This window comes from Triturus cristatus, chromosome 9 (assembly GCF_964204655.1).
Source record: "Triturus cristatus chromosome 9, aTriCri1.1, whole genome shotgun sequence".
Lineage (NCBI taxonomy): Eukaryota > Metazoa > Chordata > Amphibia > Caudata > Salamandridae > Triturus > Triturus cristatus.
The window spans coordinates 231,148,641-231,171,937 of record NC_140592.1 but is presented as its reverse complement, the minus strand read 5'-3'; the positions used below and the strand labels follow the sequence as shown (position 1 = coordinate 231,171,937).

The window sequence follows — 23,297 nt, the reverse complement described above, 5'->3', positions numbered from 1 at the left end:
TTCAATATAGGACTCATGTACTCAACAGTCTTCATTCCTGGGGCAAACCAAAATCGACAATCTTCAGCACCTCTAGTCCATATATTAAAGATTTTGCAAGATCCTTCTAAGAAGGCCATTGTCATTAGGAAACTATTTCTTGATAAATATTCTTGTAGTCAGCAGGATAAATAGGTCAGATAGTGTCTCAAAGGCTTTATTTCTGGCACACATTTTACTTGGGTCAGAAAATCTAGTGAAGCACGGCAGACCACAAATATCCCAAAATTGATGACCCGGCCAGTGTTGTTATGAATTTTTGCTATTAGAGTTCACGCTGCTGCAGCATATGTTTTCCTGGGCACACAACAAAAAAATTCTCCTTTAGACTATTTAGGCCAAAACTGTGGTTTTCCAAACACGCTTTAATTTATTGTTATTTAGTATCAATAAGCAGAATTCAAAGACCTTGGTCTTGTTTTCGGAAAGTCTTAGTTATGCACAGCACAATAGTTGCACTAGAGTGGAATACAGCCCCAGGAGTTATTAGCAGATCCCCTGCAAGGCAGATATGAAAGTTAAACTAGACTATTCCTAATGCAATCCCTGCCGAAGTCCAACAGGTGATGTAGACAGTTGAGAGTTGGGACTAGTGTTTGGGTTATTCAGTAGAGATGCAAACCACCTTGATGGGGCCTTACCTTGATATGTATCGCCCCAGGAGGGCGAAAACTGGCAAAAGGCTGAGGAATACAAGTAAAGCACTTTGCAATACCCATACTGTAGAGCACCAACATTGACTGGGCACCTTTATAAAGCTAAAGCCAGATTGAAGCTGATCCAAAATATTGCATTGTAAAATGAACCTTAGCAACTGGGAGTGGCTATAGGTGCTAAGCATGCAATAATATTAATTTCTAATGGGATTCCTGTGACACAACGCGGCGAGCAGTAAGCTCATGTAGTTCATTATAAGTGCAGAACCAGACACTTGAGTAGTTGCTAGATTGATACAAACAATTTAGCAACTTTCTTAGTAGGGACATCTTATGTTTTACAGATCTTACTAAGGAGTGTCACTCTCGGGGCCATAGTCTGTGTTATAGTTCACGCAGACATATTTGTAGAATAATATTTGATATCAGGGCACACATCGAACTATTTGTGTTCGGTTCCTTCTGGTTAGTGAGCAGGCAGGAGCCCAGCATCTGACATCAATGTGTAGTGACAATGATTTTTCAAATGTGGCCATCTCATGAATAATATATGTTTTTCATCCATAGACTATTATTGGAATGTGCTGCAAAAGTGCAACAATATCTGTGTACGGTGAGGAGCCTTTCTTCTCTTTGGCAGTCTTTGCAGTCAGTTCAGTTTTGTGCGGACCTATCAAAATGCTGCTAGTATTTGCAAAGGTTTGTCATATGCAGATGGTTCCCCTTGCCAACCTTGATAGGTGCCTTGAGTGTCTCTTTATTAGTTGGAGTATGCCAGGTTATCATTCGCTTTCCATCCACCAGAATGCTGATTTCTGGCAGGTTACATCACTGTCATCTCAGGCCTATTTTTGCCTTTTCAATGCAACTGTACCAAATGAAGCATTATTGTTTATACATTACTCAACGGAGTGGTTGAACTCGACCAAGAGTCCAGTATTATTTTTTTGCATGAAATGAAGGCCAAGCACTTGTGTCAAGGGCACTCAGACAGGGGTTTCTATAGCAATGTGTTCTGTACAAACTTTACTAACCTGTGGTGTAGTCCTTCATCCACACAGGCAAACATGCTGTTTGCATCGAATGAATAGTCAAGGAGCCAAAGGTGTTGAGTGAGGTGAGCATTGCTGCAGTTGGTGTAATGATAGGGCTGGCAATGCATTTAGTAACTCCAGATCACACAGCCTCATAGCTGTTGCCATATAATAATTGCCAACTACGGTAAATACTGGAGGTGTTAATCATCTGTGAATGGTTTGAGCTGCTAATTTATCCTTCAGCATGCTTTGGCAGAGCACTGAGAGCAGTTGTAATCCATAGATTGCTGTGCAGCTGGAAGTACGCGCTTTACTTCTTCGTTTTCCACCTAGTCATTTGAGGGATGACAGAGGCACTTTTTCATGGTGCACTTTAATCATGAGACATTTACCTGTTGCTCTCTGACAGTTGTCAAAATTGTTTTAGAACATTCAAATTTTACAACACGCAGGTAGCACCTTCTGCCCGCCATTTCTTCAACACGGGGACAATGTTGAAAAAAACCCAGTTCTTAAGACTTTAATGCCAAAATGAGCATCACCTGTTTTAAATGCAAATGCAGGGGAGAAGCTATGAGAACCAAAGGAGCCCAGATGATAGGCACACTCTGTGAACATCAGAAGCATAAGTAAAGAGACCTTTGAAAGGGCACAATCCAAATATTATAGATCACTCTAACAAATAATGTAAGCATAGTTCTGTAAATATGCATGCCTAAGACTCAGGGGAGATAGAAGAGAATGCTCTCCATGCCCAGAATACATTGATGTAATTAGTAAGTAGCTTTTCAAACCAAAATACCATTTTTACCCCCAACAGTTTAATCAAATCAATCAGGAGAAGCCCTATCAGTCTTCAAGTAGACAAGCACAGAATGCTGCATAATTAACTACTCATCAGCTAAGGCCACAGAAATACACTTACGGTAGGAATGGGAACGTGGGTCTAAGAAAGGAAAGGCAGGGAAATATCCCTGGGTACCTCACATCTGGATGAAATGCCACCCTCCCAAAGTCCTGCTAATCTTGATATTCTTAAACCCCAGAAGATCGTCTAGAGTTATTTGAAGCATGTTTCCTATCTCCTCCTGGGAAGGAGGTTCAAGACACCAAGAACACCAGTGATGATGTAGAGACTTGCACCACACAACCACTCTTTTCTCTGATGTACGTAATTGTGAAGAACCTTGGACAGAAGGGTAGGGGCATATAGGTGACAATCTACAAAGTTGGGCACTCAAATTTACATCCCACAAAAAGTGGTGACCTGCATTATTAATTTGACAAGAGAATGAAAATGATGACCGAGGCAGTAAAGGAGACAATTGCAAGTGTGTTGTGACTGGGGAACTGCACATGATTTATCAATCAATTAATGCTGTGTGGCAGGATTGATTTTATGGTGTCTCCTATGTGACCCCACTTTGACTCATCTGAGAGCAATTGCATTTCACTGCACAGTCAGCCAGTGCTTCATTCGTGAAAGAAAGGTTGCAGGTGCCCAACGCTCTGCTCATAAATCGGAGGACAGGGCAATTAAACTTCAGTGTGGTGAATACCATAGCAGGTATTCTTTCATCCACTACCAGACAGCTTCTGCCCCTTTTTCCTGTTCTTGTAGGATCCTGCTCTCTCCCTTTGCAGCGGTTTTGCGGTCTTTCTGATCTGTATGTTTTTCTCTCTCCTGCAATCTTTAAATATCTAATGCAGGGAAATAAGTGCCGGTGATCCCCTGCCCCATCCACTCCCCCACCCCCTACCCCAGCAACCACTGGCTCAAATTAAGCACTGCCATCAACAAATAACCTGACCCGGGACGGAAGGGAGAGGCACTACAGGAAGAAATATTTCACCCCAACACTTTTCAGCTTCTAAATCAGTAGTGGGTGAACAGCAGATAAACCTCGTTGTTTAAACCAGTTATTTCTTAAAAATTATGAAAAATGTGGAAACCTATGGAAAAAGAAAAAGGGGATGAGACAATTGGTAAGAGAGTACTTAAGTCAAATACTTCTCACAACCATACAAGTATTCTTGGCTACCTTGATGCTCAAACTAGTTGTTCAAACACAGTAAGCGTATCTGTTTACCTTAAAAAATATGATAAATGATAAGAAGTTGCTTGTTATGATCAATTCAAGAGAAGCCTATCCAGACAGACATATTGTTGCGATTGTTGGACAGAACATAGTAAACTGGGCCTCTTCAACAGAAATGATGAGTAATCAGCCACCACTGATCAAGCTGAACTAAGTTGTGTCAAAATGCCTCTGTCATAGAAATGGAAAGTATGTAAAACCCAGACACTAAGGAAGGACTTTGTTATTAAAAGCAGAGAGCATCTCACACCTATGCTGCCACAGGTCCAACAAAGATGAAGTTGAGTTGGGAGGAATTCGGATGGTGAAACAAGGGTAGGAAATTTCAGAGTAAGGGACAGGAGACAAAAGTTTCATATTTCCCAATTGACAAAGCCGTTGAAGTTTCTCATAAACAGACGTTCATTTTAAATGCTTTGAAATGCTAGCCAGAAAATTACATGCTTGGAAGCCAACAATGTATTCATATTTACGACCACTAGCAGAATCTATTAGTTAATATGATATTTTGAACCAAGAGTAATGTGATCCGGCTATTAAAAGTACAACCAAAACACTCTCATTTTATCTCAAAATATATATCTTCAGTACAATTTTTGGAAAACACATTGAGGCTGTTGTGAGAACCGACAAAGGTAACTTGGATTTTCCCAACAACTTTAAAGATAATTCCAACCCATTGGAAAGCATTGCAATCTTACGTGATAAAGGTGGATGAATCATGAACATTCATTTCTACACCCACAAATGTCAATCCTGTAAAATAAACTTTGGTCAGACCATGTAATCAGCGCAGTTAAGATGTGTGATTAAACCTGTCGGACCCGGAAGCAGACTCTGGGAAATAACTATTGTACCTATATATACCCAATGGCATACAAAAAATAGACTGATAGACGAAAATACACCCAAAAGAATTTCTCCATGCCCTAAATGAAAATAATTGACAATAATAAAGAGTATGGAATGGTGTAGATTAGCACCCACGTTTAATAAACAACGGAAACAATTTTCCATACGGCAAGGATGTGGTTCTTTGACAAAATGGTAATAGGAATGCAGAACGCAAATTATAGACCCCCCTGAACCCAAAAAAAATAGAAATTCTTCCATGAATAATGTTGAGGGCCTCACTATTAATTAAGCTTCCTGGGATCCTGAACTTCTATAGAAAATTACTCAATATGCTTTTATTTCAAGGAGTGTGGGCCATGGCACTATATGAATTTTCTACTTATTATATTTATAATATTCAGACGTCCTCAAATCCTTATGTGCACCTGAGTGGGTGTCAATCAGTTGTCATTTCCTCTGCACATCGTTTTGAGTGTCCCCAGTTTTTAATCTCAACTAAAAATTGACATATATATCAAAAACAATTGGTGGATATGCTTTTTCGACCTGCGCATCAACAAGTATTCATTGATAGTATAAACCGCATCAAATCAATATCATTTCATTTTGTATTGGGTGCTCCCATGGTGCCAAATACTCACCCACCTTGAGTATTATACTACTAGATCTACAGATGTAGTCTAGATACAACATTATATAAAAAAACACCAGAGCACACCAAAATATAGTTACTATACTCCTTAGCGCGTTACACACAAATGGCAGCCGTTTGTGTATGAAATAAAAAGTGATAACGGAACATTTTTTCAGCTGCGGATCATTTATTGCGAACTGTGTGTTCAGACAGCATACATGGAATTCGACTTATGGACTTGGACTTTTTTGTAAACAGTGTGTCACGCACTAGAGAGTATAGTAACTATATTTTGGTGTGCTCTGGTGTTTTTTGATATAAAAATTTACATATATTAAAGTTACAACTATTGAAGGTCATTGTGTGGTCTGGAGATCCTTTACTAGTGAACTCTTACAAGCCCCCAATAAAGTAAAACAGAACTCAGTCAGGTAAAAAAGAAATTCTTGAAAGATCAGAACTGAGATTTGAGGGAATATGATTTTATCTTAGAGGGTGATTGTAGGAAGGTAGGATCCTTCTAGCATGGTTACCCCCACTTTGTGCTGGTGTCAGTATGTTTATTTGACTAGTCTGGCTGGGATCCTGATAATCAGGACCCCAGCCACTGTGCTTCCTCCCCAAATTTGACATGGTAAGTACTTTGGTACCTCCACAATTGGCTACTGGTATACCTTTGTAAGCCCCTAGTATATGGTACTAAGGAACCCAGGGCATAGGTACACCAGGGATCTCCCATGGGCTGTAGCATGTATTATGCCACCCATGAGAGACCACACAAACTGTGACTACAGGCCTGCCACTGCAGCATGTGTAAGCTGGTGCTAGAACCATGTGCAACAGAAATAAGTTTCCTTATATCTGAGGTCACTGCACTTGAAACCTATAAGTCACCCCTAAGGGCGGCCTTTCAATTTTGAAGGCAGGGTGCTTAGTTAGAAGTGGGAGGGTGCCCCTGCATGAGTAGGACACCCCTACAAACCCCAGATTCGATTCTTCAGGCTTTGTAAGTGTGGTTAGCCATTTTAAAGCGATCATGTTAGGTATCAAACATGTTGAAATCATACCCCACCACTGATTCTAGTGTTGGAAGTATGATCCCATGTACTGGGGGGCTCCCTTGGGGTACCCCCCTGTACTCCCGGTTACAGCCTTTCAGGGTCTGACAGCAAGCCAGTGCAGCTGCCGACCACAGACACGATTCCGCCTTCCTGCTGCTGAGCCGAGCTCGAGCAGGGAAAGGTAGGACAATAGGTTTCCTGTCGCAGGGAGGTGTAACCACCTCCCCAGACAGGACTTAGCGTATTGAGCTGGGGTGGGGGCACTTGCCAGTGCCACCAGACTGCTTTGAAGGGCACATTTGGTGCCCTCCTTGCATACTCCAGTTTGAGCCAGTTCAGGGAGCCGTTGGCTTCCACTCTGGAACGAAACTGGACAAAGGACGTGGGAGTATCCTCCCCTCTGTCCAGCCCCTCCTCTGGGAGGTATCCTTGAATTGTCCCAGCCCTTTCCTTAGGCTACTTAAGGGCTTACCTGTGGGTGGCTCTTCAGATTCGTCATGGGACAAGATTCAAATCCGAAACCACTTCAACTTCTGCTGTCTGGGCACCTTGGACTTCCTTGGACTTCGCCTGGAACCGAGACTGCATCAAGTAAGACTCTTGCTGCTACTGGTCTTGTCGTTCTGCCCGTCTTCTGTGTCGTCTGTACCTGTGGTTCATCCAGGTTCTTCTCTAGGCCTGTGGGCATCAAAGATACCCAATGTAATCTCCCTTGAAGTGAAGGAGTAACTCCCCTGCATCTGCAGGCACCGCAACCAAGCTGACCGGTCTGCTGCTCCTGACGCTCTATGGTCTCCGATAGGCCTAGCAACACAAGTGGTGGTTCTGAAACTCCCTTGAGGCCTGCACTGGCTTATCAACAAGTTTGAGCCCAGTATCCCTTGTCGGAACCGCTGGAACAGAACCCCTGTGCTCCGCGTTGACTTGTTGATGCCAAGGCTTGTTGACTGTCCTCCAGAGCTCTTTGGGCTACAAGAAGCTCCAGCCTCCAGCATCTCGTCCTACCAAGATCTTCATCCTCACCACATCCTCTGCACTGTGGGACTGCATCTTTGGTGAGCTGCTCGAGGTTCTCTTGCGACCCCTTTACCTTCGGCCTGTGGGTCCTCTTGACGGTCCTCTTTGGCTTCAAAGGCCTCCCCTGCTTGCTCTGGGCCTACTTTGACTCCCCTTCATTTGGTGGAGTCCCCTGGACCTTGCTGGTCCCAACGCTGCAACTTCTTTGTGCACCACATCTGTTGCTGCTGCCAAGGCTTCTTGGTGCTCCTGCCGACCCTCTGATTCTCGACTTCCGACGTGGGACAGCTTGTTAACAGCTGATGGTCTTCCACAGCTCCGCCTGGTCCTCACAGCTGCAGCGACAAGTTAACCGTCATCTCTACTGCATCTCCAGTCATTGGTGGTCATTAATCTTTGTTGCCTCCTGGTCACTTGCGAGTCACATAGACTCTGTCCCCTCTGCTTGCAGGTACTCCTCTTCAAGAATCCACCCTTGGATTCCACCGGACTCTTTCACCTTCCTCGTCTGTGGTATTTTTACTAAAATCCTCCATTGGGGCCTACGGCTGTTTCTGACGTCACTTTGCGCCTATGCATCTGGCTTTCCTGGTGTAGGTATCCTGGTTCCTGGGGTATCCACGGATGGGTGACTCTCCAACCTTCTGTTTTCCAGGGGTTCTGTCAGGGTCCGCTGGGAAGGGTCCTTCTTCTTAAAAACTGCAACCCCGACTTTTCCATTGACTTGCATTGAGTATGCAGCTGTGTTTCCACTCTGCACACAGCCTCTGTGGGGTTCCTGGGTACTTACCTTTGGTAGTTCTTTGTGCCCCTAGCTCTTCTGAGGCTTCTGGTCCAAGTCCCGACTTCGGTCGCACTTCGCATTCCACTTCTTAAGTATATGGTTTGGTCTCCCCCTGGCGACCACTGTGTATTTGTGCTTACTTGCCTGTTTTACAGTTTAGATATTGTCTGTATTGTGTTGATATCTCCGGGTAGGAGATATACCAGTTTGTTAGTGAGTGTGTATAATATAACAATTTTTAGAACTACACTGTGTGGTTCTTTTCCGTTTAATCTACATGATATGATTAGTTCTGGTAAACACAAGCTGCTTAACACTCCTTCTGGACTAAGCCTGAAGGCTGCTCTCCACAGCTACCACTTAGAGAGCTTTCTATGGTTGTCTGACCACAAACATCACCATAAGGGTCGTCTGGATTAGTGCAAGGTGCTTCACTTAAATAAGTGTGCATTATATACTAAGCCAGCCTCCTACACTATGTCTTTACAGTTATTCTGTTTCTGCCAGTTCTCTGTCTCTCTTTTAGTGGATGTTCCCTTATGTATGATTTATGTTATTTTTTGCATTGAAATGTATGTAATTCAACATCCTGTATTGTAACACAATGTACTTAATGGTTTATGCTTCTCTCTCAGGGAAAAAATAAAATAAAAAAATAACTAACATCAAGATAGTATATTATCCTCCCATTAGTGTTAATTCAGCAGTGTGATGGAGACAACAAACTCAAAATGCTAGAAAAATGTCCATTGAAGTTGATGCACAGTTTCAAATTTGGACAAATCGCCATCCACAGTGTTGGTTTTCCACTCTTGACAATAAGGGAAACACAAGTGAAGCCCATGATTAAGGTATTGGAAGATCATTCAAACAATTAGGTATTGATAGTTCTGATTCAACAGTGATTCCAAGACCCAAACAGTGACACCTCCAGACACCAACTCTTGAGTTACCCATGAAGGAAGAATTAGCTGGAGTGAAGCTGTGTTTCAGACTACAAAATAGAAGATAAAAATGATCCTCCTAGCCAGCTTTAGCAAGGGAGATTTCTGAACTCATACTAAAATACAACATGGAAGTGAAAATAGCATACCATTTTCAAAAAATGATTGAACTAGGTGACATAATGCAACGATACAACATTCAAAAACTTTGCAAATGGTACACAGCATGGAAATCAGCCAAAGCAACTGCTGAAAATATTGGTATTTCAACACTGGATTGGACTCTAACATTAAATCTCTGTTTATGATTGACAAGAACAGTGTACGATGTCCGACTAACCAGCTATGCCTTATTGCAATTGTCAAAAGAATGAAGACTAATAAGGCATTCAAAGTCTAGAAGCCACTAAAAGCTTCAGGTCTCAATGGAATTGTGTCAGCCATCTTTAAAGTAGATGCCTCTTTTGGGGCACATTTGCCAACACAACTTTTTCATAAATGTGGGTACTTCTGCTAATCTCCCAGCATCATAGAAAGTCTCATTTCCCTTTCCATGTTTAAGAATGGAGATTGAATAAAGCAGACAAGTTAAGGGCATATCGCCTTACATGATGGAGAAACCAAGGTTTTTGCCTAACTGCTCTTACAACTCCTCCATAACTGGTTAACGTCTAATATCCCTCTTTCCTGACCCAGGAAAAAAATTTCCCAAGAGAGTGAAATGTTGTGCAACGTGCACATGGTGTGTATGTGTGTGTACTGGCATCTTAGCGCTGATGGTTAACAAGGCAGCAAAAAATCAAAAGCTGACAATATATGACTGCTTTGTTAACAATTCGGCGAACTTCAATCCAGTAGACAGACATTCTGGAATAAGCTCTCCAAAGGGGCATTGACTCAAACCTACTGAGGTATTCACATTCTACAAGAATACAGATGGGTGCTCATGCTACCGGAAGATTGTCAGCACATATCTACTAAAGTGTTAACCAATCATGAACTGAAATAGGGGTTTGTCAGAGCACCCTTGCTATTCAATCTTTACACAGCTGACCTCAAATAATTTCTTACTCCAGCCCTGCTTTTCCTCCAATGTGGGATTGCCTTAATTCAATCCCCCAAGTGAGAACATCAGACACTGCGTACATTTTCATCCTTGTCCAGAACCTTTTATTCCATGCTATATTTTCTACTGATTTGTGCAGTTTTGTTTGTGTCTAAGACTCTTGGTCCACTTATTAAGACCATGTTTGTGTTTTATCGGTGTATATTGGCAGCCACATAAGAAAAACGATTGTATTATATTCAAACTATTCAATAAAATCAAAACTAAGGACATAGGGCCACAGGAATGATCTCTACATTTTGCGAGTTCTCAATTGCAACGATCTGCGCCTCGCAATTCGAAAGTTGCAAAATGTGATGTACAACAGTAAGTTTGACCCTATTTGCGATTCCTAGTGGATTGCAATGGACCTCCCTCATCAATATTCATGAGGCAGGTTGCAATTTGCGATCCATTGGGAATGGCCAAATTCACAGGGATGGTGGCCTGCGGTGTCTGTGATTGCTTTTTCTATAAAGCATTTTTTTTGTAATGCAGCCCATTTTCCTTAAAGGAAAACGGGATGCATTTCAAAAACAAAAAAGAAAAGTTTTCTTTTCATTTTTTAGGAGCAGGCAGTGGTCTGTGGGACCACTGTCTGTTCTTAGAAAATGTTTGTGCCCACATTCGCAAAAAGGAAGGCGGACTTTGGGGACCCCTTCCCATTTACGAATGGGTTACCACCAATTTGATGCTGGTGGTAAACTGCGAATATTTTGGGACTACATTCTGGTCTCAAAACATTCATACATCCCCCTGCAACTTGATGTTAGGAAGGGACGCCCTTAACACGCCTCTTCCTAATACTGACTCGAAAACCCTATTTTGCGATGTGGTAATAGGTTACCAACTCGCAAAATAGGGTTAGTACATGTAAAAACGCAATTTAGTGATCACAAACAGCCTGTTTCTCCATTTACGACCGCTAACACCTTTTGTTCATGTGGCCCTTATACTCTACAGGAGAGTAGAAACTAGATCACTTATCAGCAAAGTGAAAAAAAGTGAGGAGAAATCATATATTTCATAAAGTGAGCATTGGATGAATTGTCTCTTTTTTATGTGCTGTTATTGAATCTTTCCTTGCTCTCAGTTTGACTCGTTGAACAAGTTGGTGAAAGACTTCCAGCCATACAAGGACCTATGGACCACTGTCTCAGACTGGATGCGGTGGTTCGACAGCTGGATGAATGACCCACTCAGTACTATTGATGCTGAGCAACTAGAAAAGAATGTTACAGAATCCTACAAGATTCTACACAAGTGTGTAAAACAATTCAAAGACATCCCAGGTAAAAGCATAACTCAGACCCTTTATTTTTTTCCGATGCAGCTTGATAGCAGATAAAGTGTTCTCTGTAATAATGCTGAATATTATTCTAATGTATGTCTTAGAATCTAAACTCAAGTGTAATTCTGTACATTTAGGAATTTATACTGCTCTGACTGGATTGTATCTTTCAAGGAGAAAGTACTGCTTGTGTAATGAAGTGCTAATGAGTTTTAAAACAGGAACCTGCGTAATAAATTGTGTGAGTTTATGAAAGTGTGCATGGGTTTTGGGATTTTGACAGAGACAAAACTGATGATTCTTTCTAGCTACCTTCTCAACTAGCTTGCTATTACCTAGTCCGGCAGGGAAGACCATAAGGGTTATCTAAAGGGATACTGTCTCTTTAAATAGGTTTTGGTCAGTTCCTGTGTGATCATCCCTCCACTTGACCAAACCCTGGTCCCTTTGTCAACAAATGTCCATATAAAATTCCTGTATTTTTGCCTAGCTGACAGGACATTTCTTTGGGGTTTCATTTATTTGGGTGGCTGACCCTCATAAATGCTGGGTATCATGCTTGAATAACCTACTTCCAGTGAGTTCCTGTCAGTTCAGTGCTGGAATTCATTTGAGGTTGCTGAGGAACCTTTTCTGTAGGATACCATGGATTTCGTAGCGAGATGAATGGTGTCTTAGTAGCTACCTAATCAGTAACACCACTCAGTACTGCCTAGAAGCTCATGTCCACTGTGTACAGCCTCTCTAGTCCATCGACTAGGGATTATCTTGTGCATCCTTCTGCAAGAGCCTCTTAAGGGCAAAGCACCAAATTGTAGAACTTGTGATTTTATAGTTCCAGATGAGGTCTTTCAACCAGATAAGGGTTTTGGAATACAACAATGGTGTGTTTGGGTCTTGGAAATCCCCAAAACAGTATAAAGACATCTTGGTGCACATCAGACGTCTAGAGCCAAATCTCCTGAAAAAGGTTAATATGCCTTTTGGCTGCACCCCTTGTTATTGATGCTGAATTTCAACATGGTTGTTCGGCCTCTGTTTGCTCTAATATATATTCAGGAATAGTTTAGAATGTTCTAAACTACTTTTGAAGTCATTTCGTGTTGTATTGCTGCTTTAATTCTTTGTTTCAAAGGGAACAAATAACAGATTTGATGATTTTTAAAGTTGTTTTGTGACCCTATTTAAAAATACTGACAGTGCTATAAACTGCTGGTCAGGTCGTGACTCTAAATGGAGGTGGTAAACCTTTATCCTTCTTCTAAATCTATTTCATCAGGTATCTTTTTACCTTTACTAAGTATGTTTACACACTAGTAAAAACACCTCCTTCGGAGAGGTGTACTAAATCTGTGGATACTATAAACCATCCAAAGACACTTCTCATCCTCAACGGGAATTTACTAACTCACTTTGCTGTTGTTACCATGGCAGTGGGAAAAAGAAAAGTGACAGCTTCACTCTTCTAAGCAATTTCTACATTTCTGTCAGGCAAATGCATGCTTATCCGGCTTTGAGAGCTTAACATTAGTAAAACTGGGAGAACCGAGATATGTTTCTTCCCTCATGGTTTTGTAAAAAATGCTCTTTTGGCTTTCAGAGATAAAAAGGGAGCATTTTCGTTATTGCAGATACATAAGCAACTGAGGACACCACAGTGACGGCAAATAATAGCTGAGTTAGTGGATAAAGGGATGTGTGGGTATGTGTTTGCTGTTTAACCAATGTTAATTAGAATAAGATCATTTCCTTTCCTTTTGATGGCCAGAACCTATTTTCTCCCTCTATAGACAAGGTTATGTAAGCATTCAAAACTATTTTCTGTATAGCTAACAGCTATTGCAATACCTCAATGGCAGGAAAATGATAAACATTCCCAACACTTTAGGGCTTTTAATGTCTGGCAGGAGTCCAAAGGAAAGAAACAGTGTTACATAAAAAAAGCAGATTTTAAGTAAAGAAAGAACCACTGTGTTTGTGGGGCCTTATAACAGATACTTACTTCCACATATTTATAAAGGAGTAGCATTGTTATTAACTGTGATTTTCCATTGTAGTGCAATAATATCAACCTCTCTTTCATCCTAAACCCTGTTCCAGTGTGCTTACAAAGGTGCTCTGAGAGTTGGCAGCTCATCTTCACCTTCTAGAGAGTCACTGATCACTGACTAGTTTTGTCAAATCTTCGATGTCTCAATGAAACCCATTACTACATTGCAACAACATGGCCCCAAATGATGAGGACCGCCAGACTCATGGTGGGCAGGCAGTCTTCCGACTGCCACATTACGATCTTGGTGGTTGTGGCACCCTGGAACCGCCGCCGCCAGGGAACCGCCGTTCACTGGCTGTGGCACAGCGGTCTTGAGGCAGTAATATGCTTGGCAGGACCGCCGCGGTCCCACCAAGCATATTACCACTTTCCTCACTGCCACTGAAGGTCTTTCCTCCATGAAAACAGTGTAGATGAGGAAAGAAAGGGGCTCACTCAATGTGGATGTACACAGGGGGACAATATGTGCCCCCCTGTATGCATGCATATCCTGTTCCAACACGGCATTGACTTTACAGCCCATGCCGTGCTGGAACTTCCTTTGACATTACCATTGCGTTGCCTATTTTATTTGCACTGCTGTGGGAATGTCAGAGGAACTAATAAAGTCATAATACGGGGCGGTTCTCATGCGGGTTTGATGGTGTGGCGGCAGGGCAGTCCCGCCACCAAACTCGTAATCGAAACCTAAGTGTTGTTTTAGATTTTCCATCAACTATAAAATACCTTATCTGATTCAATTCTGGAGAATTAATTCATAGGACTGGTATTAGACACATTGGAGAGTCTTGCACAACCAAGCTGAGAGAGAATTTTTACCTTCAGTGAAGCAATTCAGTGCCTCATTACAATGTCGGACAGAAAGCATTCCGACTGACTCGATCTCTGAATGGTTCCGACCGAATCGGATTCTGGGAGTCCGACCGACTGATTACGATGTTACGGAACACCGTTCGGTCGGACTCCCATTGACTTTAATGGAAGCCTGTATTCCAACCAACAACACAGGCTCCCATTGAAAACAGGAGTGGTTGCCGAAAACCTTGCACCCTGTGGCGGGCACCCCATGGTGCCTGCCACCACCATGCATGGTTATAAAGAGGGGACCAATGGGTACCCCTACGGGCCCCAACCGGAGGCCTCCAGGTGAAGGGGGGCCTACAACAGGCCCACAAAGTCGGATTCTGACAGCCAATCTGTTTTGGACAAACCGATTCATAAAGGCTGTCCGAATCCGACATCGGAATGCATCGGTCGGAAACGTTATCAGTAGAGCAGAATGAGTCGGCTTCGACCGACTCGGTTTCTCTGAATGCCAGTCAGAACCAAGTCGGAAAGACTGAACGGTTACCTAACATCGTAATCGGTCGTTCGGTAATGTTTCCGAGTCGGTCGGAAACAAGGCTTCCCACACTGATTCAGAAAAAAACGAATACCGTTCGGAGCCTTTCCGACCGACATTGTAATCGGCTCCTCAGTTTTTCTGGAAGACTCATAACTCTGATGACATATAACCTCCATTTACTACTCTGGGCACAATTGCAGGTGAGGGTTTCCCAACATTAAAGTGCTCCAGAATTTGGTACATCTTTGGGACCTCAGTCAAAGACGATTGTAATTCCCAGGTATTTGTTAGTTACTCTATTGGTGGAGCCTGGTGTAAAACCTGCTTCATTCCAGTCTCTGGTTTTACATTGTAATGACACAGATCAAGCACAGTATGACTAGATAGCATAATGTCGAGATCAACGGATATCTGCACTCTACACATTCTAGGTTTGACATTTTCACATCAGTCACCTAGAGATTAAGGTCATTTTCCTGGGCCTCACATCCTTTCTTCTTTTCAGGCCAAGTTGTCCAAGTCCGTATGGAAAACATTGCAGCTGTATTTTAGTCAAATAATCCAGGAGTCACATGGTCGTACTGTATGTGAATTTTACTAGCTCTGCTTTGGGACTGGTCCCTAAAAAATAATATTCTTCCTGTTGCATCTTTCCTAGAAGGGAAGAGTAATGTGGAGCCACACAGACTCATCAAAATTAATCAGAGTGCAAAGTTCTCAAGTGCTGTGGATTGTTTGGGGAAGCTGCATAGATCTTTTCACAACAGAAAAGAACAGTTGGTTTTCGGAATTTGCATCCAATATGGGAATTAAAAAGTCTCTTGGACATACACTTGTCTTTGACTTGTCAGAAAAGCTTCAAAATTCCTTTCTTCTGATTCCTCTAATTCTTTGGACTTTTTACAACTCCAGGGTGGTATATCCTCAAAATTCTTTCTTGGAACTCTACTCCTCCCTTAGAACAACTTTCTAACCCTTTCTCAAGTTCCATATCTTCTGCTTCAGCAAGTTGGCCAGTTTCTTCACCAGTTCTTTCCATTGTTGAACTAGAAAGCCTTGTTTCAGAAAAGGTAGCAGATGCACAACTGAACATTAAGATCTGATGGAGACTTCTAGCTGCAGATTCCTAAGCTTTGAATTCTCGAGGCTGGATGCGGAAATGTTTGTGTGTGCATGCCCATTGTGCGTGCCGTCGGGTGGCTCCATTCGGCTCCGCGTGACGCCGTTGCATCGGTTATGATGTTGCGGCCTCCTATAGAGGCGCCACCCAGGTGCGCATACATTCATTCTTTTCTTTCCACGTCAGTTAAGCGCCAATCTGGTAAGAGCTACACCCCTCTGTCGCTTTTTACAGGTTTTTCGAATTTTGTCGACTTAAAAAAAAATTATTTGTATGTCGAGGGATGTCTTCGAGGAAGACAGGTTTTATACTGTGTGGCGCTTGTCACCAGGCTATGTCAGTTACCGATCCCCACCTCGTCTGTCTTTGGTGTCTTGAGTGCGACCAGGACCCGAAGTCGTGCTTGGGCTGTCGAATCATTGCTCCAAAGGCTTTGCAGGAGCAGGCTCTTAAGCTCCTTGCGGCCCAGCTGTCGACACCGACCAGCGAGAATCCACGGAGATCCTGGTCCCGATCACAGAAGAGGAAGTAGCGGGACCGCTCCCGGAGCCCTAAGTCCTTTTCCTCCCACTCAAGGTTCTCAGGACACTCTGGGAAGAGGCACAAAAAGAAGAATGCCAAGTGGACTTGGTCTTCCCCTCGGCTGTCATCAGTGAAAGACCGAGGTAAGGGGCACCGACGCTCTAGGCACTGTTCTGCAGAGCCAGAGACAGGATCGACGTCGCGCCTCCCTCCTTATCGGAGGGGCGGAGCTACCCCCACTCAAATTAAAGAGTTTTACGGTGCCATGCGCCACGTATTTGAGCGGGCTGACCCTTCTGAGGATCCTTCGGGCCCTGCTGGGTCGGAAGGGACCCCAGTGTATTCAATGCTGTCGGCTCTGACCTTAGGGATTCGATTCCAGATCCGAGCGGCACCGGTCATGCCTATCTGACCTTCCCAGGCATCGGACCTGAAGTCAGGTCCATCGGTGCCGCTGCCGCCCTGGTGGTTTAAGCCCCATCCTTATCCCCAACGTCTCGGAGTCGAAACGGTGTAACTCAGCTCCGATTCCAGTGCCAGGAGAGCCCAGGGGTGCTATGTTGTTACATGTTCATTTTCATAGTGTTTCAGGCACGGGAGTGAACTGGGAGGGGTCTATGGACCCTTTAGAACACCAGGATGTGTCTGCAAAGCAAATGGACTGGTATGTGGAACTTGGGAAGCCAGTGAACTGGACACATCCCCATATACTAGAATGCTCTCTCCTCCAACTGTGGCTGCAGAGGAGGGGGCTTCTGAGGTCCTTGGACTAGAGTTGCCCTCTGTGCAGGTCAGAACTAATCTTCTGACTGAAGTGCTTGTGGCCAGTCTAACTTTCGCCTCTTTTGTGGCACCGGAAGGGGTTTTTAGCTGTGCCAACCGTATCCCAGCCACCGTCCTGCACATACTTCCTAAGTTTTGCAGGGACGTGGACGCGGTTCAGTCCATCCTTGGAATAGAAGCCAGAAATTGTCAGCCACCCAACCCTCGGTAGCCAGCCTCCCAGCACTCCTAGTCTGACTCTGCAAGACCATGATACTCCAGTTGGAGAGAGAATCCATCATCATCTCCTCCACTGGAGTTCCACAATGTCGGGCAGGTGGGCCTTGCAGACCATTCAAGAGGGCTATTCTCTGCCTTTCCTTTAATTTCCTCCTCCTATTTCGCCACTCCAAGAATGGCTGGCAGAGGATCATCTAACTTTGCTCCGAGAGAAAGTTACAGCTCTCCTGGCCAAGGTGGCTATAGAAAGGAACCAGGTGTCAGAAGTAGGCAATGGTTGTTATTCCCACTGTTTTCTGATTAAGTGTTGAGCTCCATTTTGTATCTTTAGACCATAAATCTCTTCCTCAAGGAGAAGTTCAAGATGCTTACTTTAGCTCAGGTTTTGTCTGCCGTAGACTTAGAAGACTGGATGGTAGCATTGGACCTGCAGGATGCTATTTTCACATCCCCATCCTGTAGGGCCACAGATATTACTTGCGGTTCAAGGTAGGGCACAAGCCCTTTCAGTTTACCTTGCTCTCCTTCGGCCTTACCAGTGCTCCTCGTGTGTTCACCAAGGTGATGGCGGTGGTTGCAGCTCATCTGCGCAGATTGAGGGTTTCAGTTTTTCCCTACCTTGATGACTGGCTGTTGACGACGTCCTCACCCCAGGCTGTTGTCTCCTACCTTCAGACTATGGCTGACCTCCTGCATTCGCTAGGGCTCTCCACAAACGTGCCGAAGTCACACCTGACTCCTTCTCAGATGTTCCATTTTCTCTGGGCTGTTCTGGACACAATGGAGTTTCGGGTTTATCCTCCCAATCAGCGAGTCCAGGATATTCAGGTTATGATACCGATGTTTCAACCTCTATTCTGGATTTCAGTGAGAATAACTCTGAGGCTGCTGTGCCTCATAGCCTCCTGCAGCCTGTTGGTAAGCACACCAGATGGCGTATGCGGGCTCTGCAGTGGGTTCCAGTGGGTGCAGCAGCAAGGAAATCTCACCAACATGGTCCAGATCTCGGAAGAAACTGCAAGAGATCAGCAGTGGTGGTTGATGAACCGCTATTGGGTCAGAGGCAGAACCCTCTCCCTTTCTCAACCAGATCACACAGTGGTGACAAATGCATCACTCCTGGGATGGGGCGGCCATCTGAGAGAAGTGGAGATCAGGGGACACTGGTCTCTGGCAGAGTCGGGGCTCTACATCAATTTGTTGGAGCAAGTGTTCACTGACAAGACCACCGCCATGTGGTACTGCAACAAGCAGGGTGGGGTGGGGTTGTGGACCCTTTGTCAAGAGGCCCTGCATCACTGGAAATGGCTGGAACAGCAGGGCATAACCCTGGTGGGCAACACCTGGAAGATTGTCTGAATGCCAGGGCAGACAAACTCAGCCGTCGATGCCTAGCGGATCATGAATGGCGTCTCCAGTCAGAGGTTTCGCAAGGTCTCTTTCAGTAGTGGGGAGAACCTTGGTTGGATCTGTTAGCCTCCGAAGAGAAATCGCAATGTCAGCAGTTTTGTATGCTGGAGTTTCCAAGGCGGCTATTGCTCGGCGGCTCTTTTTTTTTAAAGTGGAGCTCAGACCTCTTGTATGCCTTTCTGCCTATGCCACTTCTGCCCAGAGTTCTGAAGAAGATCAAGAACGACCAGGCCCAAATCATTCTTGTAGCTCCGGACTGGGCACCGAGAGTCTGGTATCCAGAGCTTTGGCAGATGAGCATTGATACTCTGATCAGGCTGCCCCTTTGGGAGGATCTTCTGTCACAGCAGCAGGGGAGGGCCCTGCACCCGAATCTGTTTGAGCAATGACATTTGATAGCTTTAGACCTTTCTCCTGAAGTATGCAATCTTATTTTGGCGGCCAGGCGGCCATCCACTCAGATGGTATATGCCTGCCGGTAGCAAAGGTTTGTATCATATTGTACAGAAAGGTCTATTTTTTCTGCTTCTCTTTCTACTGTTCTTTTCATTCTTACCCTTGCCCAGCAGGTCCCTGCTTTTGGTAATCTTAAGGGTTATCTTTCTGCTCTATACACTTTTTGCGGCTCCCAGACCAACCGTCTCTGTTTACATCTCCAATTGTAATTAGGTTCTTCAAAGGGCTGGGTCCTCACTTTTCTTATGTGTGCTCTTTTTGAGCCTTTCCACAACTGCCCCCTACAGCTGCTTACCATCAAGACAGCCTTTCTGGTGGCAATAACATCTGCCTGAAGGGTCAGTGAGTTACAGGGGTTATCATGTAAGCCCCCCTACATGATGACTTTTGTAGATAAGGTGCTTCATTTGTTCCAAAGATGGTGACCCCATTCCATCTGGGTCAATCAATCATGGTGCCCACCTTTTTTGCTCCTCCGCATCCCTCTAAAGAAGAAGAGCGTCTCCACCCACTGGACCCAAAAAGAGTGTTGTCATTCTACCTTGACCGCACAAATGAGTCCTGTGTGGACGACCAACTCTTTGTGGGGTACGTGGGAGCTTAAAAAAAGGTTGGGAAGTGCAGAAACTGACAATTTCTTGTGGGGTCTCTGCATTAAAATCTGCTACGCCTTGACTAAGAAGCAGACCCCTGAGGGCTTACAAAGTAATTCCACCAGGCGGAAAGCTGTGACCACGGCATTGGCTTGGGGTATCCCAGTCCTGGACTTCTGCCAGGCAGCAACATGGGCATCTCTGCACACATTTGCCAAGCATTACTGCCTGGGCAGTCAGGTCCACAGGGACAGACATTTTGCCCATTCGGTCCTCAGAACCTTTTACTATGAGAAATTTGTCTGCAGCCCACCACCAGGATGGTATGGCTTGGGTATCTATTCAAAGGTAAGGAATCTGTAGCTAGAAGTCTCTATCAGATGAACAAGTTACTTATCTTCAGGAATGCATTATCTGGAAGAGCCAGTATCTGGCTGAACATTCCTTACAGACCCATCCATGCCTCCCCTCTCTGTGTACTTATTTATTGGGGCTAGGGTTACTCCCTTTTTCAGGGCCCTAGTTTTGGTACACAATTACGTCAGTCACTTCTGGTGTGGGAAAATGAAAAGTACTGACGTACGCGTGCCTGGGTGGTGCCCATATAGGTAACCGCATCGTCATAAACGACGCCAACAACATAACGCTGAGCCGAAAGGAACTACCTGATGGTGCGCGTAAGAGGTACTGCTCACGCAAAAGTTTCCAGATCCAGCCTGACGCCTGGGGAATTCAAAGGTAAGGAATCTACAGCTAGATATTGTCTCTACCAGATAATGTGTTACCAAAGGTAAGTAACTTGTTCATTGACCACATTGGCATCATGTCTATTGCTACAGTGGACTTAACAAGGGAGCTTTACAAATGCAAGTGGTTTGCATTTTGCTACTGAGCTTGAGGAGGAAGCATACATTTTCTCAAGGATTCAATAATTTAAATAATGAATTTTATTACCCAATTTGAATTATATATATTAAGACAGCTTCCTGCAAGCACTACCAATGTAGCTTACCTGAATACTTAAAATGACGTTTTGCAGTGCCCACCCTATACCAAAAACAGCCACCAGTATGCCAGTGCCATTATTCTTCTAGGTGAAGGCCTCACCATGAAGAGGTGGCCCACCAAGACCATGTAGGCTATATAGGGCCACCAGATGTGATGGGTGGTGGTGAATATCGAGTTGGGTGGCCAAACACCATGGCTTAAAAACAGTATGCCGGTGTTGAATGGAGGACAAGGTCTGCCAGGGATGGATGGGGGGGCTAAGGTCTGCCAGGGATGGAGTGAGGCAGAGCACTGTGCTGAACAGACAAGTGCATGTATGCAAACAGTCAGTCAGAAAGACACCGGTAGCTAAACAGACAAATATACACTCAGCCACATGCATGCATGCATAATCACTTTTTACTTATCGGTTTCCTCCATTCCTGATTTGCTTGGCTGTGACTTCCCACTCAGCTACATTTAGAGGTTCCTGCATCTCCTCTGTAATCAACGTCAACTGGCATTTTTTCCCAAAGTATACAAAGATCATACATAAAAAGTGACTGACAGTCTAGGGACTACAATACTGCCAGTCATCATGCAGCAATAATCTGCATACTGACTGGCAAAGTTGCATGTGCTGTAAGGCAAACTTTCTATGTAAGCGTAGAGCAGGCCATTGAATGACCTTTGGGATGCAGGCATTTAGCGCTCTGATAGAGATCTCAAGTCTGCGGTTTCAGGTCCAGCTGTCTAACATAGTCATAAGTGCACTTACCCTCCAAAAGTCGAAACTACAAATGTGAAACTGCACAAATCACACATGCAGTTTTAACTAGGGATTTGGTGTAACTCCAAAAATCTGGGACTCAGAAGGACAGTCTCCTGCAATAAGTAGGAGGTAGCACCTTCAAACTTAAGACTAAATTGTGTTTGGGTTATGACCCATGCTTTTAAGGATTGACTGCTACAGAAACAAGCATTTGCAATGCAACGGTCTCGCCTTTAGGATCTTAAAAGTATTTAGCCATGCAGCACATTATCCTGGGTGTTATATTACCTCTTCTCTTTTAGCCTTACACAACTGCTATATCCGGATGAAAAGAGCATTTGTTCTCAGTGGGGCGCATTGGAAAGGGGTTAAGGTAACAGTTAGTCCCAAACAATAAAGTTTTACAAAAACCAATATGCATTGAGAAAGCTAATGCATTGGCAAAAGGCTTGCAGCATAAGTCGGACCAGCTAGCTTTGCAAATGCTTGTGTTACTTTGTCAGGGACGTGGAGCAGCAGAGGAATGTGGAGGAAAAGAACAGTGTGGTATGAAATTGAAACTGATCATGAGCAATAGCTAGACTGAAACAGAAGCGAGTTCTGTACTCGAGAAAGACACGAGCCGAACTTGAAATATGATCTGTGAAACAAATATGATCAGCGAAACTTGTTATGGTTTGAGATCGGGCTAACCTTCGCTGGAATGTCACGGTCGAACAAGCACTGGCAAGGACATTAGGTCTGGCTTTAAGACCTCCAGAGTTTTCTGTTTGTATGGATTTAAGTCATCTATACGTATGAGCAGCTTGAACTCCAAGCCATACGAGAAATTGCGCTCTTTAAATAATGTTCTAACCTGTAAACGCTCTTACATTTTGCACAGTGGGATCATGGAACCCATTTTACAAACATCAGAATTAAAACTTGCACTGGTAGCTATGTACAGTACAGCACCCCAAGCATTCTGAAATCCAAGCAGCTTATTATGAGTGACGCGGTAATTGCGAGCTTATACCGCTAAATATCGCACGTGGAGGCCTTTGCCTAGTTTGTTATTAAGTCACAGAATAAGTGCTAACTCAAATATGCACGTAAATCTTCTGCGGTCAATTCTGTGTTGAGTGACACCACAGAGGAATAATGTGCGATGAACACAGCATGCATGCTGTTCCAAGTTACACCAATGCGTCAGTGGGGTAGCAAAATCTTAGCCTCCACCCCTCCCCCATGGACTGTAAGGGGCCCTCTACAATCATCTGGCCTTGTGCTGTTTTCAAACACCTTGCCCTTGCAAGGAAGCCAATGTGTTCTGTAGGCAGGGAGATATCACCGCGTATGAAAAAACATTTCAGATGTTGATTCACAAAATTGGGGTTCCAGAAGTAAAATTGGTGATATGGAGAGATCCCAGGGCACAGACATAGCATAATAAGCATATCAAAGATAACAGTGAGCAATAATGCGGCCGATGTGCTATTGAAAAGTCAATTCGCAGTGCACCAATGGATGTTGTTA

The 23,297-nt window shown here is 44.0% G+C and overlaps 1 protein-coding gene across 1 annotated transcript in view; it reads left to right on the top strand.

The window, feature by feature from the left end:
* DNAH1 (dynein axonemal heavy chain 1) overlaps nt 1-23,297 on the top strand; it is a 1,256,292-nt gene that overhangs the window by 451,962 nt on the left and 781,033 nt on the right. Inside the window, exon 19 of the mRNA XM_085624793.1 lies at nt 11,325-11,523. Within this exon, the coding sequence (XP_085480919.1) occupies nt 11,325-11,523 (199 nt within the window). The remainder of the gene's footprint in view (nt 1-11,324; nt 11,524-23,297) is intronic.